The sequence below is a fragment of the Gymnoscopelus braueri genome (assembly GCF_963280865.1).
Source record: "Gymnoscopelus braueri genome assembly, chromosome: 18".
Classification (NCBI taxonomy): Eukaryota; Metazoa; Chordata; class Actinopteri; order Myctophiformes; family Myctophidae; genus Gymnoscopelus; species Gymnoscopelus braueri.
The window spans coordinates 14,816,906-14,831,905 of NC_137618.1; the positions used below are offsets into that span (position 1 = coordinate 14,816,906).

The 15,000-nt window shown below is 42.5% G+C and overlaps 2 protein-coding genes across 2 annotated transcripts in view; one reads left to right on the forward strand and one right to left on the reverse strand.

Moving 5' to 3' along the window:
* LOC308105925 (membrane progestin receptor beta-like) overlaps positions 1 to 131 on the forward strand; it is a gene marked incomplete at both ends in the record, with an annotated part of 4,040 nt that extends 3,909 nt beyond the window's left edge. Inside the window, one exon of the mRNA XM_080456891.1 lies at positions 1 to 131. This exon is cut by the window's left edge and continues 181 nt beyond it. Within this exon, the coding sequence (XP_080313017.1) occupies positions 1 to 131 (131 nt within the window).
* A 2,825-nt stretch (positions 132 to 2,956) lies between these two features.
* tgfbr2l (transforming growth factor beta receptor-like) overlaps positions 2,957 to 15,000 on the reverse strand; it is a 21,366-nt gene continuing 9,322 nt past the window's right edge. Inside the window, exons 2-8 of the mRNA XM_080456979.1 lie at positions 13,816 to 13,972; positions 11,529 to 11,740; positions 9,663 to 10,414; positions 8,752 to 8,889; positions 7,817 to 7,958; positions 7,313 to 7,440; positions 2,957 to 6,861 (exon numbers count right to left, since the gene is read on the reverse strand). Coding sequence (XP_080313105.1) covers positions 6,355 to 6,861; positions 7,313 to 7,440; positions 7,817 to 7,958; positions 8,752 to 8,889; positions 9,663 to 10,414; positions 11,529 to 11,740; positions 13,816 to 13,972 — 2,036 coding nt within the window. The 3' untranslated portion in view covers positions 2,957 to 6,354. The remainder of the gene's footprint in view (positions 6,862 to 7,312; positions 7,441 to 7,816; positions 7,959 to 8,751; positions 8,890 to 9,662; positions 10,415 to 11,528; positions 11,741 to 13,815; positions 13,973 to 15,000) is intronic.

The following is a 15,000-nucleotide window of genomic DNA, read 5'->3' on the forward strand; positions in this document are numbered from 1 at the left end:
TGAGAGAACACGGAGAGGAAAGACTCCTGTTGGCGTGCGCCTCCTTCCCCTGCCTGGCCCTCTGCAGTGTGCTGACCGCCCTCACCATGAGGAGGCGCACCCGTGCGCGCCTGAGAAAGGAGCAGAGGTAAGAGGTTGAAGTGGAAAAAGTGACTTACAAATGGGACGTCCTGACATATAGGAAAGACTCTTATAGATACCGCTTATTTTGTATTTTGTGCAAAGTATGTTGAGAAATGTACTGCATCAGAGCATTTCAGTTGTCATATGTGACAGCGCCCTCTTCTGTTTTTTACCTTTGAATTTGACTCTGGGGGTAGCTCCCGATAGAACGTGGGTGTAGGCTAATGTTGACACGTTCTGAACGGCCCTACTGAATCTGTTCTTGAGAGATTATTCACAGGGTAGTATAGCATGTGCATGGAGCTTCCAACATCTCTTCTCTGTAATTTTGTTAAAATTTAAACTGACTCACTGTGGTTCTCACTCTACTGAAAGGTCTACACCACAGAGTTGATCATCAGACTTCACAGAGAGAGGACTCCAGAGGTCAATCTAATTAGCTCTTACTCAGTGGCAGTGGATGGTTCACTTCACTTTAACTAGATCTCAGACCACTCTCAGTCTGTTAGATGACTGTGAAGAAAGGCCTCCTTGTGTCAGACAAATATCTGTGTGGTTCTCAGCATCACCTGTCTCTCTGTCTGTCTTTTTTCTGTCTGGATTACTAGGGTGAGTAGGGTCATAAGGGCCTTTCACACATGCACTGTAACGTAGAAGTTATCCAGACATTAGCCAGTGGGGCTCTATGTGTGAACGACGCAAATGTCCAACTGAGCTTTTAAAAACCAATAAATGCTCCATCCGATATGTTCAAACTGTCACGGTCCGCTCCTCTGGCCGTGGACTGTGACTTTATTGTTTGGACCTTGAATGCCCTTATATGGTGTTGGACTCTTAAGGGCTGTTCTTTAGGCCTGTCTAGGCCGTTGTTCTTTATGTTCTGTATTTATCTTGCATTGTTGTAACTCTGTTGCCTTTTGCCTTGGTTCTCCTTGTACTTTTATTGTGTAGTTATGTTCCTAGTGTTCCTGTCTCCTGTCTAGTTGTTGCTACCTGTCTTGTCTCACCTCATTTTAAATATAAGCTAAAAACCCATTTGATTAATCAAATTTAACAACTCACAGAGACATCCACTCTTACACCCACCCACACACACTTGCACCTACACCATTTTATACTAAAATGTATTTTCTCTAGTATTCATACTGTGTATCTATTGTTGTATTTGTATTTTTGTAAAATTGTATGTATGTTGCCAAATAATTTATTTTTGGTTTCTATTACTTTGTATTTCTTTCTTGTATTTCTCAAGTGAGGTGAGATTAACCTTATAAACCCGAAAGGGTTTATCTCACCTGCACATCCAACACAATATCATGCTGTTGCTTTGTTTGTTGTGTTGTTTTAAATGTGCAAATAAAAAATAAAATAAAAATAAAAAATAAAAAAAAACCTCCCTTTGGTTAGTTATGTTCTCCACCTGTGTCCTGTTAGTCTCCCAGCCAATCCCTGTGTTGATTGTCTTTGAGTTCACCTGTGTCTTGTTAGTCCCCTCTATTTAATTCATGTGTTTGGTTCAGTTCCCTGTTAGTTCGTTACATACAGTTGTGTGAGTTTAGTGTTAGTCCTTGCCTCGTTGAAGCCTTGTATGTAGTTCACCTAGCTTTCCCAGTTTAGTTTTCCACCTACTCCCTCCTTTTTCTCTGACTGCCTACATGTGTATTGACTTTGCCTGTACCTGGACTTTGATTACTGCCTACTCCTATTGTTTGGTGTTAATAAACACTTTAATTTGAGCTGCCTCTCATCTTGCACTTGGGTCCTACACCTCCCTGCCTCGCACCGTGACAAATACTGGTGCATCTTAAAAAAAAACATTGTTTTTGTTTCGGAATATAATTTTTTAAGTGAAACTTTCATATATTCTCGATCCATTGTGAATAAAGGAAACATGTCATACCTTTTTTTTTCATCTTGATGATTAGGGCATACAGCTCATGAAATCAGAAATCCACTATCTCAAAATATTGTGTTGTGTTGTCTTTCAGTATTATAAATCCTATTTTGAGTGGTCTTATTTAATATTCTAATATTTTGAGATTGAACAAAGAAAGGTTTGAAATGTTTCACTTTATGCACAATGAATCTAAAATATATGAAAGTTTCACTTTTAAAATTATATTACTGAAAAAAGTAACTTTTCTACGATATTCTAAATGTTTTGAGATGCACCTGTAAGTGATGATAGAGCATATTGGTTTTCTGTCCAATAAAAAGATTGGAAAGCATTAAAAAAGTCTCACACAAGCAAGAGTTTATTTGAGAGCAGATAGTTCAGCAATGACTCAATTTTGGTATATTTATGTTCAGCAATTGGTTCAAACCACAATTATACTAAACTCTTGCTTGCTCTTTCATCATGTCTGGGTGTTTAGTTTCTACTTGTTTATTTCTGTGTTGTGGTTCCTCTAGACAAGAGCAGAGGGCAGTTCTTAAACTTTAGTCAGCAGGAAACAACATGAGAAAGTCAGACTTGTTCTAAGTCTCAGGCTTACTTCTGATGATGAGGGGATGTACTGTATACCAAGTAAGCGAAAAGAAAATACACAGACACTTTTTGCACCAGCTTAGAGGGACAGCGAGTGCATTTTCCGGCTGCGGCAGCTGTCGTGGCAGTGTTTCCTTTGCCGTGGCAGTGTTTTCCTTTGACCCCATCCTACCACTTACAAGTCCCCGTTGAGAAACACTAATCTATAAGTTACCTTGCTGTTTGACCCACGTTCATTATTGCTTGCCAAAATATACTGTATGGGATGCTGCAGCAAAACTACTAAGTGCATGAACCAACACCATTCTATGTATTGGTAAAATTTTGAAAAGGGGATTCAGAAACAAGAAGAACACCATGAAGTTTATTGTGGAAAGACAAACATTACTTTTCCATTGCAAAATAATAGGAGCTGTTGTGGTATCTGTGTCTTCATACATCGTGGCTGTCGGGTGGAAACCTTAAACTGTTACTTTTTTAGGAACTGGAAAAAATAACCTGTATTCTAATGGATCCAAAGTAGTTATTATTTAGTCACAAGCTCTTGTTAATACTTTTCATTGGTTAAATAATTATAAAACCCACAGAAAGACCTGGCATCCCTATTTTGGGCATTATAGGCGAACATTTTCTAAAGAAATTCAAAAATGTTCTAACATTGCAAAAACAGCTGATCTACATTATGATCGTGTTGTTTGCTTATAGATCGACTAGTTTTAGTACTTGTGCGTGTCATACTACATACAGTACGACAAAGCATAAAGCTGATACATGTAGGCTATTTAGGGGCACGTCAACATTTGGATGGATGTAAACCTTTTTGTATTGATAACATTGCGGTGTTTATGCAGGGGTTGACACTAACGGTTGCCAGACCAAGTAAATAAAACGTTCGGGCATGCAAGTGGAGTTTGCTTTCAGATTGCCCGACGGGCAAGTGCGTTTGAATGGGGAAGCCTGCATGAAATATTATTGGTTTCAAAGTAACTGTCGCCACTCTGCAGTTATTGATTGGATTTAACATTAATTTGATTTACTTTTCGGGCAAGTGGGCATGACCTTTGGGCAAGTAGAACTTGACCTGTACTTGCCAGACGGGAAAGTGTCTCTGAGCCCGTGTCAACCCCTGGTATGTGCTTAATTGGGAAGAAATACATGTTTTTTCTAAATGTTTTTGGATTAATTAGTAACACTGTGGCATTACATTGTACAGCTCAGAATTAAATATATCTAAATATTAAATATATCTCAATGATGTTTGCTCTCACATATTGTTTCATTTTTCATTTGTTAGGGGTAAAACAACAACTAAACAATACATGAACCATCCACAGGTCAAAAAATAGTTCATTTTCTCTCATTCATACATGGAGGCTATAGAAGATACTCACAGTAGCAAGAATATCACAGAAAATGGGAGGCCAGCTCCCTCAAAAGAATTTTCTTTCACATAACAAAATAAAACAAATTTGATATGCACCTAGCAGAGCCTGTCTGCAGGATGTACTGTACATTATTGTCCAACAGGTGGCATCATTTATGTCCTCGAGTCTCATTACAAAGAATTCAGCATTGTGCAGAGGATCAGAGAGATGTTCCCTGTCCCATTATGCTCTCAACTCACTGTTTAAGAACATGAATGTAGAACACACAGACAGACAACATGGCATTTATATGTAATGCTTAATCATACGATGAAATGTAAATCAAGTTTAAAGCAGAATAGAAAGCAAGGAACAACCGTCAAGTCTGGCTTTGGTCTGTTCCGATGAAGTCCCAAATCTTTGTATTTTTGTAATGTCAGTCTGTCTTTCTGTCTGTCACTCTGCCAGCTCAAATATGAATCTATAAGAGATTCGATATTGTTATTCCTTTTAACAAGGATAAATGTGATTCTGTGGGGTTTGTCTGTTCAGACGGCAACTGATCCAGAAGATCTGGTGGCTAGATTTATACTACCCACATGTCATTGTTAATTAAGTTAAATTTGATCTGAGGTTAATCTGCTTGTTGAACTTGTTTATCTGATCTTCGCACAACACCCACTGCAGGTGTCAGAACAAATAAAATAAAATGAAATCCTTTATTTACCTTTGAATGATGTTTCCCCAATTAAAAGAGGTGAAAGATGTTGCTTCTTTCATGTTAATATATTGGCAATTCCCTCATATAGGAACTTACTGTAAATTCGAACCTAACAGCCTAGTTTTTGCCTGAAGTGCATCTCTGAAACAAAACAAAACAAAAAAACCTCTAGACTGAAATAGAAAAAAGTATCAATAGAGGAGGGCTATTGGTGGCTAGGAGACGCGCAATCACCCCTGTCCTCATGTTTTTGCTTGGGGAAGTGCAATCATTACTGATGGTCATTGTAGCAATACTTTGTTCCATTTAGTTAAACACAGTTTAAAGTGATGTTGAATTTGGGTTGCATAGATACCTGGGTGATATAAGTTCAAATATTGTCCATAATTATAGTTGCTTATGTGCTTTATGGGTGAGGAACCAAAAGTAGCAATTTAAATGTTTTTCTCTCCATTCATTCACAAAATCATACTTTGAGCACAAAAATGATTAAAGGTGGAGTAAGTTCTTTTTTTCCCTTTTTTTAAAAAAATAGCTCTATATTCTGATAGCAATCGTTGCTATAGGGTGTTTGCTCAGTAAAAGGGGTCTCCTTGTATCTCCAGCTGTTAAGCAAACAGAAAACCTTGATTTTAAGGTTGGGATACCAATTTCATCCAATAAGGAGAGAGACCTCATACAGAATACAGGATAAACAAGTGAAATTGTAAGTAAAGACACAAAGAAGTGAGCAGCCAAAATTGGAAGTGGAACACTATCAAATTGGAGCTGATAAATGGTGTCTCCTGATTGGCTGAAATTAGCAAACCATCTGAAAAGGTATTTTCTGTTTATTAAAGACCTGGAGAAACGGGGAGACCTCTGTTATTGAACACTCTACAACAATGATTACTATCAGAATATACTGTAGAGCTTTAAAAATATCACTTAAACTATCTTAAAAAACAAACGCAACAATGACATTGGTGACATATTGATTTCTGTGGTGCTAGCGAACTTCTTTCAGTTAAAAGTGTTAAGAGTAAGAGAACACGAATAAAGCCATTGCACTTCCCTCAAATTAAGGACCAGGACTTGGAGGTTTGGAGGCCTGTCAATATCCCGCTCTTCTCCCACACAGAAGCACCAGACACAAATGATGGACAATATTTTGGCTTATATCTTGGCCCCAGGTAGTTATATGTCTTTAAAGTACATGCAGACTCAGACTTAAGCAGGCAGGTAAACACAGCCAGTGACAGACAGAAGTGGCTTAGTACCAACATCTGCATCTGTGTGTATCGTTTGATGAGAAAGAAACATGAAATTACAATTATTTCTTGCATTCAGACTATTCAGGCTTCTTTCAAGATAGTCTAGCAAATTATCTTGCTGCATTTGCAGATAAGAATTTCCACTAGTTTCATGAAAACTTACTCGAAAACAGATTAAATTAATTAATCGAAACAAGTTATAATTTTTATTTTAAGATGATGATTCTTCAGATCATGATTATAATTCATACTATTTCTCGTAACCATATTATCATGAAACAAGTGAAAACTCTTTCAAAAACCAGCAAAATTATCTGCAAATGCAGTAACTTAATTTGACTTGAAAGAAGCCTGCAAAGTCTGAATGCAAGTAACAGCCACTTGTGGCGCTTTGTGACACACGGCTCACACAACACAGCCAGTGTCAGAAGGGGCTTGTTGGGGCGGCGCGGTCCCTTCAGAGACGGACGGCTCTGGTTGGCTGTCAGCTTCGTGAACAGAGGATGTCTGATGGTCAGCTCTACTGTCTGCCTCTAGGAGCAGGTGGTCGGCTGTGACAACACAACCCAAGGAGGCTGGAGGAGGAGGAGGGGCCGAGTCAGGACAGTCATCTGGAGGAGAAGAGACAGGAGACTCCTCCCACTGGACGACGTGGGACAGACCACTGTCTGTAGTCTCCGAGTCCTTCTCTCCCTCCTCCTCTCCCTCCCCTTTCCTCTCCTCGCCCTCTTGCCTCTCCCCTTGTCGCTGTTCCTCCTCCTCCTCCTCCTCTTCTTCTCCTGTCCCCTCCTCGGCCTGTCTTTCCTCTTCCTCCACGGCGTTGAAGCGCTCCACCACACAGTGAGCGGTGAGTCTGGCCTCTGGGTCGTGGTCCCAGCACTCTGTAATTGTGGCACAGAGGACGCTCATCCCCTGGAAGACAGAGGCAGTGTTGATTTCGTCTACTAAAACTATGACGAAAAATGTTCGTCGACTACCTTTTTTTCACTGACGAAAACGAAATAAAAACTAAGCTATGATGACTAAAACTACAAATATATTGACAATTTCGTCAACAAAAACTAGACTAAAATGTCAGGGAGAGACTAGTGGAGAAGAGATCCAGTAGAACTAACAGACATTCATTTTATGTTTGGTTGCGCTCGGGTGATGCTCTCTGAAAATAGCCGATTACAACTTAGATCGGCTATTTTCAGTATGCAACCGAGTGTAAAAAGGGAGAGGAGAGGAGAGGAGAGGAGAGGAGAGGAGAGGGGAGGGGAGGGGAAGGGAGAGGAGAGGAGAGGAGAGGAGAGGAGAGGAGAGGAGAGGAGAGGGGAGGGGAGGGGAAGGGAGAGGAGAGGAGAGGAGTGGAGTTATCAACCTGGTGTTGTGTCCAGGCTGAGGGGATGTCTGGTCGTCCTCTGTCTCTCAGCACCAGGTCTCTCATACTGTCCACACATGGCTGGTCACACACTCTGGAGCCAAACGCTGGCTCATAGCTCTTCACCTCTGGGAGTGGGAGAGAGAGAGAGAGAGAGGACTGAGATCTACTGGATAAGGCTATAGGTGGCATAACAGAGCCACCAGGATTTTGTGATCTTGCAGTCGCAAGAACAACCACCAAATCCATTCAATCATTTATGAGTTTGCAGTTTTGCCCAATCCCTCGTCATTTCTGCACAGAACAGTCAAATCGGAAGACCAACCAATGGAATACAATTTACGTAATTCACACGCGCGCACACACGCACATGCACACGCACGCTCGCACACGCACGCTCGCACACACACACACACACACACACACACACACACACACACACACACACACACACACACACACACACACACACACACACACTCACACACAGTGTGACGATCTTACCTCCTATGGCGTGACAGCGTGAGGCCATTTCCCAGAGCACCAGGGCCATGGAGTAAACATCCATCTGTTTGAATGCCTCCAGGTCCTCCAGGTTAACTCTGGACTCCAGCACCTCAGGGGCCATATAACGAGCCGTCCCCACCTCAACACGGACAACATCAGTGGCACAAATGTATTAGAACTCCACTTATACACGACTTCAGTGGTTTCCAACCCTGGTTCCTATAAGGGACCACAGGTACTATTGCTTTCTATCCTACTAGGTTTTTAATTGTATTCATGTGGCTGTTACTAGTCCCTAATTAGACAAAGACTTACAATTACAATTAGACTAGACTTACAAAGATGGAAGATGAATGCAATTAACTTCCTGACACAGTAGTTTGTATACTTTTTGTATAAATGGATGGCCTACGAAACATTGAAAATGTGGATGGGTCAATCTAACGTGGGGGGTCGCTACTACGGTAACAACCCCTATTGCCAATGGTTCCCTAACCAGTAACATTTCTTATATGACAATGACAAATGATGGCTAAACGAACATACATCAACAACATGAATCCCCATAAGCATGTAAAAGGGTTCCCAACTTTGAATAACAGAACAGAGCTATTATTTGAGGAACAGAAATCAACATCCTGCAAACTGAAAACTATTCTGTGATCCGCTTTTGGGCCAGCCAGACTTTTATTTGTCAAAAGGAAAAATAACTGATTACTACAAATGAGGACTATGTTATTTTTAACATTTTGTGGCGAAAGGGTAACACGTGCTATGCATAGCAGGTCTATAATGCATTGTAAACATACTTGTAATGCATTATAATCTGCATATGCCATGATGCTATGGTACAACTGCTCTTAACCCCGCTCTTAACTCTATTATACTCCACTCAACTCCCAACTTCCCCATTAGTGCATCTATCAGTGTACCTGTCCACTGTTGGCGAAGTCGTCTACAGTTAGGGAAAGGTCCAGTCTTAGCGCTAAACCAAAGTCACAGAGAGCACACTCCCTCCTGCTTGTCATCACAATGTTGCTGCTCTTCAGATCCCGATGGGCAACTGGCACCTGCAGCCACAGCACACATACAGATAAGAACATGTCTTCTAAATCCTAACAGTTTTCAGAAAAACGTATGTTGCTATATCAGTGGTTCTATATCAGACTTTTTCCATGTCAAGGACCCCCAAAATAATATGTGTTTTTCCGCGGACCCCCATCTCAAAAGAAATTGTTCCAGGGACCTCCAGAAGCAAAGATTTGCGTTAAAGATGTTCGCTTTTTAAAAATATTATATTCAAAGATTTGCCAAAAACATCAAGCAGTGACGTGCTGTGAGCTTGTATATCTGCTATTTTTGAATATAATAGCCAAAGTATAAAATAATGCTTTTTAGCTCAAATCTAAAATGACACAGATGCCAGTTTTAATGGGTTAAGTTGTTTGTATGAATTAAAAGGAGAAAGTCTAACATTGTCAGTGATAAAACCATGTTAAGATCCAAAGTCAAACAGTACTGTACAGTGATATTTATCCCTGATGAAAATAAATAGTCTTCTGGCAGCTTAAGATTCAAGATCCAAGATTATTATAAATTGTGAAGTGACGCCTACAAGCTACTTCAGGAAGTCAACTGGAAGTAGCTAAAACATGTGATACATAATACAATGATTGTTTTCATCCCGTCTCATTGAACAAAAGTTTTATCTGAACTACGGTCATACTATAAACAAGTCAGGTAGAGGAATTTGGGTTATCTATTGGAGTCATGACTACAAACCAGTAGTCAGTTAGGAACCACTGACCAAGCCTGGTGTTTACCTGCCATCACATGGATTTACCTTAGGCACACCACTGGGTGTGGTGTCGCTATGGAGATGAGCCAGACCCCTGGCAACACTTCCTGCCATAGCAACAAGCTCCTCCCAGCTCAAAATGTTAGTAGCCAGGAAGTCCTGTAGGTTCCCCAGGCTGTGATAGGCTAGAACCAGCCAGTACTTCCTGTGGGCGTGGCCAGGCGGGCCCCTGTCCTCAGCAGCCAAGAATTGGACCACGTTGTCGTGCTCTAGCTTTGGGTCGGAGAAGATAGAACACTCATTCCTCCACGATAGGTACTCCACAGCAGGGAACACCTTTACAGCCACCGTTTCATAGCTGTTAACTCCTCCCTTCACCCCCTGCAGCAGTCTCCCCCTCCAGACTTCAGCAAAGCGCCCTTTCCCCACCAGGGCCTCCAGCTTGATCGGCAGCAGACGTTCTGCCATTTGGCCCTGCCCCTCCGCCATACCACTGATCATGTCGCTAGTGAGAGTCTTTGCGTGAGACTCCTCCCCCTCTCCCCCATGCCCAATCGTTCGTCCCCCATCGCAGCCCACCCCCAACAACCCTCCCCCACCGGTGAGGTCCAACGCCCGGTAGTGTCCCGGGATGCGTTTGGTGGGCCAGTCTGGCCTCGTCGGCGGGCCTGGTTTACCAGGGCGCCGTGTGCGGTAGAGGTAGAAGGTGGCGGTAGCAATGAGAGCCACCAGGATGGGAGGGACCAGACTCACCACCACCACTGGGATTACATCCTTACTCTGCAGCTTGGAGAAGCCTATAAGGCAGAAAGATGCAATTCATTCATTTAGCTATTCGTTCATTCATTTATTCATTCATTTGTATTTCTATCTATTTATTCATTATACATTCACACATTCATTCAATCTATCCATCATTACTTCCATCCATCTGTCCATTAGTACAGTGGCTCCAAACTCTGGTCCCCAGGAGCCCTGGTACTGCTAGTTTTCTGGAATAATGAGACCAGATGCTTGCAATTAACGTCCTTCTGGTACGATGGCAAGCCAGCAGGACCAGCACAAGGGAGAAGTTAGCTGGGCCGGCGACCAATCAAATGACTATAGTTTACAGCTGGTTCTGTTTAGATTCCCATCGGTTGTTGGGCCATGTGTAGTAGTAGTAGTAGTGGTTGGTAATACAATGTTCCCTGGTTCAATACTTGCTAAGGGAGCATTATTTTGGTTAAGTTTAATTAATTGTATTTCAGGTTAGGCACTCTTAGTATTGTTAAGTTTAGGCATTGTTTTGGTGGGGTTATGGTTACAGTTGGGTATGAGGAAGACTGACAGAAAGTGGCTTCACTCTTAGGGGGCGTGTCCACAGAAATAATTATTTCGCACTGCCAGCGCCTTTCTGCCATGCATTCCTAATATGGTAAATATGCGCTGGAGCACTTTTTTGGTGGAGCGCCCTGGGCAGTTTGTGCAGAAAATAGTTCCACTTTTACAGAGGAGCGCTGCTCATTAATGTCACGTTTGATCCTCCTGGCTGTGTCTGACAACCCGGTCATTTATGACATGATGTTTACCTTTGTTTCAGCGATGCTATTCGTGCTAACAATGCAGATGACAGGACATTTGAGCACAGCAACGGTTGATAGGTTTGAATGTTACAGGTGTCAATAAATGCTCTGTGCATGATATGATAGCCAAAGCGCTTATCCTCTCATAAAGTGCTTTCTGTGGACATCTGCCCTTATGCCCACTTAATTAAATAAGGCATTCTGTAAGAAAGCTCATGGCCATGGGGGAAAAACTCTCCCTTCTGTGCATTACCAGTGGTCCTGACAGAGGACCAGGGTTAGGAATCACAGCATTAGTAGCCTACATCTAACCAGTTTCAATTAATACAACCAACCACCCATTTACCATTGGCTCCCCTGTCGAAAATGAGTTTGTCGTTGCACTCATGCTCGCCCTGACAGCCGCAAACCAACATGGCTCCCTCCTCAGTGGGCTGAGGCATCATGTGACACTCCCTGGAGGTGGAGTTGAGCAGGATGCTGGGGTCGACGCCCTCCAGAGGAACACCTGGGTGGTGACACTGGGTCTGCACCGTCATTGTGTCGTTGGTCTTCCTCCTGACAGACAAGGACAAAATAGTTATCACTTAACACGCATGTTACATTATACACTGAAACAAATTGCACACACAGTCATTCTGAACACTGTAAAAGCCTCATCGTTATAATCTACAACTTTTATGCACTATACCCGAGATTTGAACCCATGCCTCCGCGGCATGAGAGACAAACATCTACCGCTGGTCCTAGAGGCAGTCAGCTCTCAGGCTAGGGAGATATTGCACATATGACCTTCAATCACTACAGATGTGCTAGTTATATTGTATTAACATACTCTAGCAGGAGTGGTAACACACACCGAGGGTTTGGTGATGTGCTGAGTCTGCTGACCTTCGGGAACAATCTTAGAAAGGAGGGGGAAAAAGTTGCACACGGCTCCATGCAGTATTTTAATCGACGTTTGGCTTTCCTCAGAATCCAAAAAGAATTATTAGCATCCTCTACCATACAGATTGCTTGAAATAACATTTTATTAAACAAGTTCTGGACTGCAGCTTGTCATTTTAGATTTTTGTGTTGGCTATTCAAAAATAGCAGACGTACAAGCTAGTGCCGCGGTGCAAGCTTGTACAGAAAGGCTATTTTTTTTTACATTTTTGAAAAATCTTCATAGTGTGAGAACAACTGATTTAGAAGGCATTTGTAGAATCGGCCTCAGGTATTTATGGGTTTAACTGTGAGGGTGTACACAATACAACCAAATGCACCCCTATGGGTCCTTTTGGTTCCCTTTGCATCCTCTCAGAGTTTAATTAAACTCTGGATTTGTACAGTGAGCGTGATGTGAAACAGACAGAGAGGGCTCAAAGCATCTGTCAGGTGACCCCCTGTCAACTTTGACCTAAATAAATGAGTTTTTTCCTCTCCACTCCTCTCCTCTCTCCTTATCAGCCCTCCCTTATCTCTGTGGTCTCAGAGCTGGCTTCCTTCAGCAGGCAGGGAGGGGAGGGGAGGCGAGGGGGCAGGCTGCTGGATGCTGGCAGGAAATGACAGGGGCACAGAGAGGGGCGCACAGCCCACGGCGCTGTCAGACCCCAAATCACACATCCACAAAGTGTAATAATAATACTGATTGAGAGTGTGTGTGCGTGCGTGCGTGCGTGCGTGCGTGCGTGCGAGTGAGTGAGAGAGAGAGAGAGACTGACAGACAGAAAGGGGGGATATGGAGGGGAGAGGGAGAAGGGGAGGGAGGGAGCGGGAGAGAGGGAGGTAGGGAGGTAGGGAGGTTGTATGTGCTGTCAGACCAGAACTCAATCAGCGAGGAAAGAGAGAGAGAGAGCGAGAGACAGAGAGAGACAGACAGACAGACAGACAGACCCCTATTTTGCGTGTCTTAAGAACCAGCTCTTATGACTTAACTTAAGACCTGGAGGCGTGGCCAATGCTGTTTGGCTATTTTGAGTGGCCAAACAGCATTGGCCACACCTCCAGGTCTTCAGTTAAGTCATAAGACCTGGTACTTATGACACGCAAAATAGAGCATCGCAGTTCCCGCCCACTTCCTGGTTTTTCCTGGTGCCGGAAGGAAAAACTCAAATGCATTTTTCCCATTGACATTTCCAAAAATATTTATATCAATTAATTTAAGCCTAGAATCAAGCCATCCAGGGTCCTGGTGAATCATGACCATAAAACGTTTTTTTCTGTGATTTATTTTATTTTATATTTAATTATATGATATACTATATTTAATAAATACCCTTTGGTTTGCCGTTTTCAACAACAAAAAAAATCACAGAATCAAACGTTTTATGGTCATGATTCACCAGGACCCTGGATGGCTTGATTCTAGGCTTAAATTAATTGATATAAATATTTTTGGAAATGTCAATGGGAAAAATGCATTGAGTATTTTGCGGTGGAACCCGGAAGGGGCGGGAACTGCGATGCTCTATTGGGCCTGAGAGGGAGAGGGGGAGGGGGAGGGAGAGGGGGAAGGAGGGTGGGGAGAGAGAAACGGAGGGAGAGTGAGAGGGGAGGTAAGGAGAAACGCTGTAACATTTTGTTGGTTACTCTTTAGTTTGTACAGAAAGCCGTGCTATTTCTTTTGCATAATTATTATCCGTCCTCACCATATGGCGATGCAGATCTCCTCCGTGACGAGGCAGAAGGAGTTCAGGGAGCAGTTACTGTAGCAGACAGAGTCCTCACACAGCGGACTGGACACCTCGCACCATTTACACAGGTTGGTTCGCAGGTGGCTGAAACACACCACAGCCACAGGGAAACCTAACGGCAGGACAGCAGAGCAGAGGACAGGCGCTTTCATCCAAATGCTGTAATCTTGATAGCCAAACCCCTTGGATATTGTCAACCACTTAAGCCCCCATGTGTCGCTTGAAAGTAGCGAAAGTAGACAATCTACAAGCTCACGACGAGTCGCATCAGAATGATCTACTGTATGCATGTAAAAATATATTTTTAATTGTTTCACTCGTTCACTTTTGAAAGCCATGAAACACCATTTCGGTGATAGTAAAAATGATATCGCTACAGCACAATGTATGAGATCTCTGCCATTTCATAGTTACAAAAGCTAAAAGGCCAGAACCTTCATAGGTTATGACATGCCGCTTTCTGTTTATTCATTTGAATAATCAATCATCGCACTTGTGTTTGCCGACACAGCAATGTTCTCTATCTGTGTCATGGTGGCTGTCTCCAATAATGTTTTTCATCTGTTCTGTAGTTCGGTATCACCAATAATGTTTTTCTTTCATCTCCATTTGTGCTGCGGCGATACCAGATTTTGTGAAGTAGCCCATCGATATCTTGATTTGACATACTAATTGCGAATGATCTCTTGCATAGCCCTTTATATTTCCCCCCACTCCTATAAATGTATAGTAGTCTGTTCCACATTACAAGTGGTCTGATAATATAATTGTGGCATCCACACTGCAGTGCAATTCACTGTTACCAGTCATCTTAAAGCTGTGCGCTTTCCTCTCGCTCGCAGTTAACATTACATCACCACACGTTCTGGTTAAAGAGATGGGCAGTGGGGGGCCCGCCTTGACCATCATGCATTGGGCCCGGTTGGCTTGTTACTCTACTCCTGGTCATTCATTTTTATTGCTGGTGGGGATATATTTTACCCATGCTTCTGCTCTCACTCTACCGCTATCCTCCCTCTTCTCATGCCTGGGATATTACAAAATGATGGAATGTCACCCACTTCTTCACTCCTGTAAACATGTGATGTGACAAATAAAGCTGATTATGATTCTTAAATACATGAGGAGTTATGTATTTAA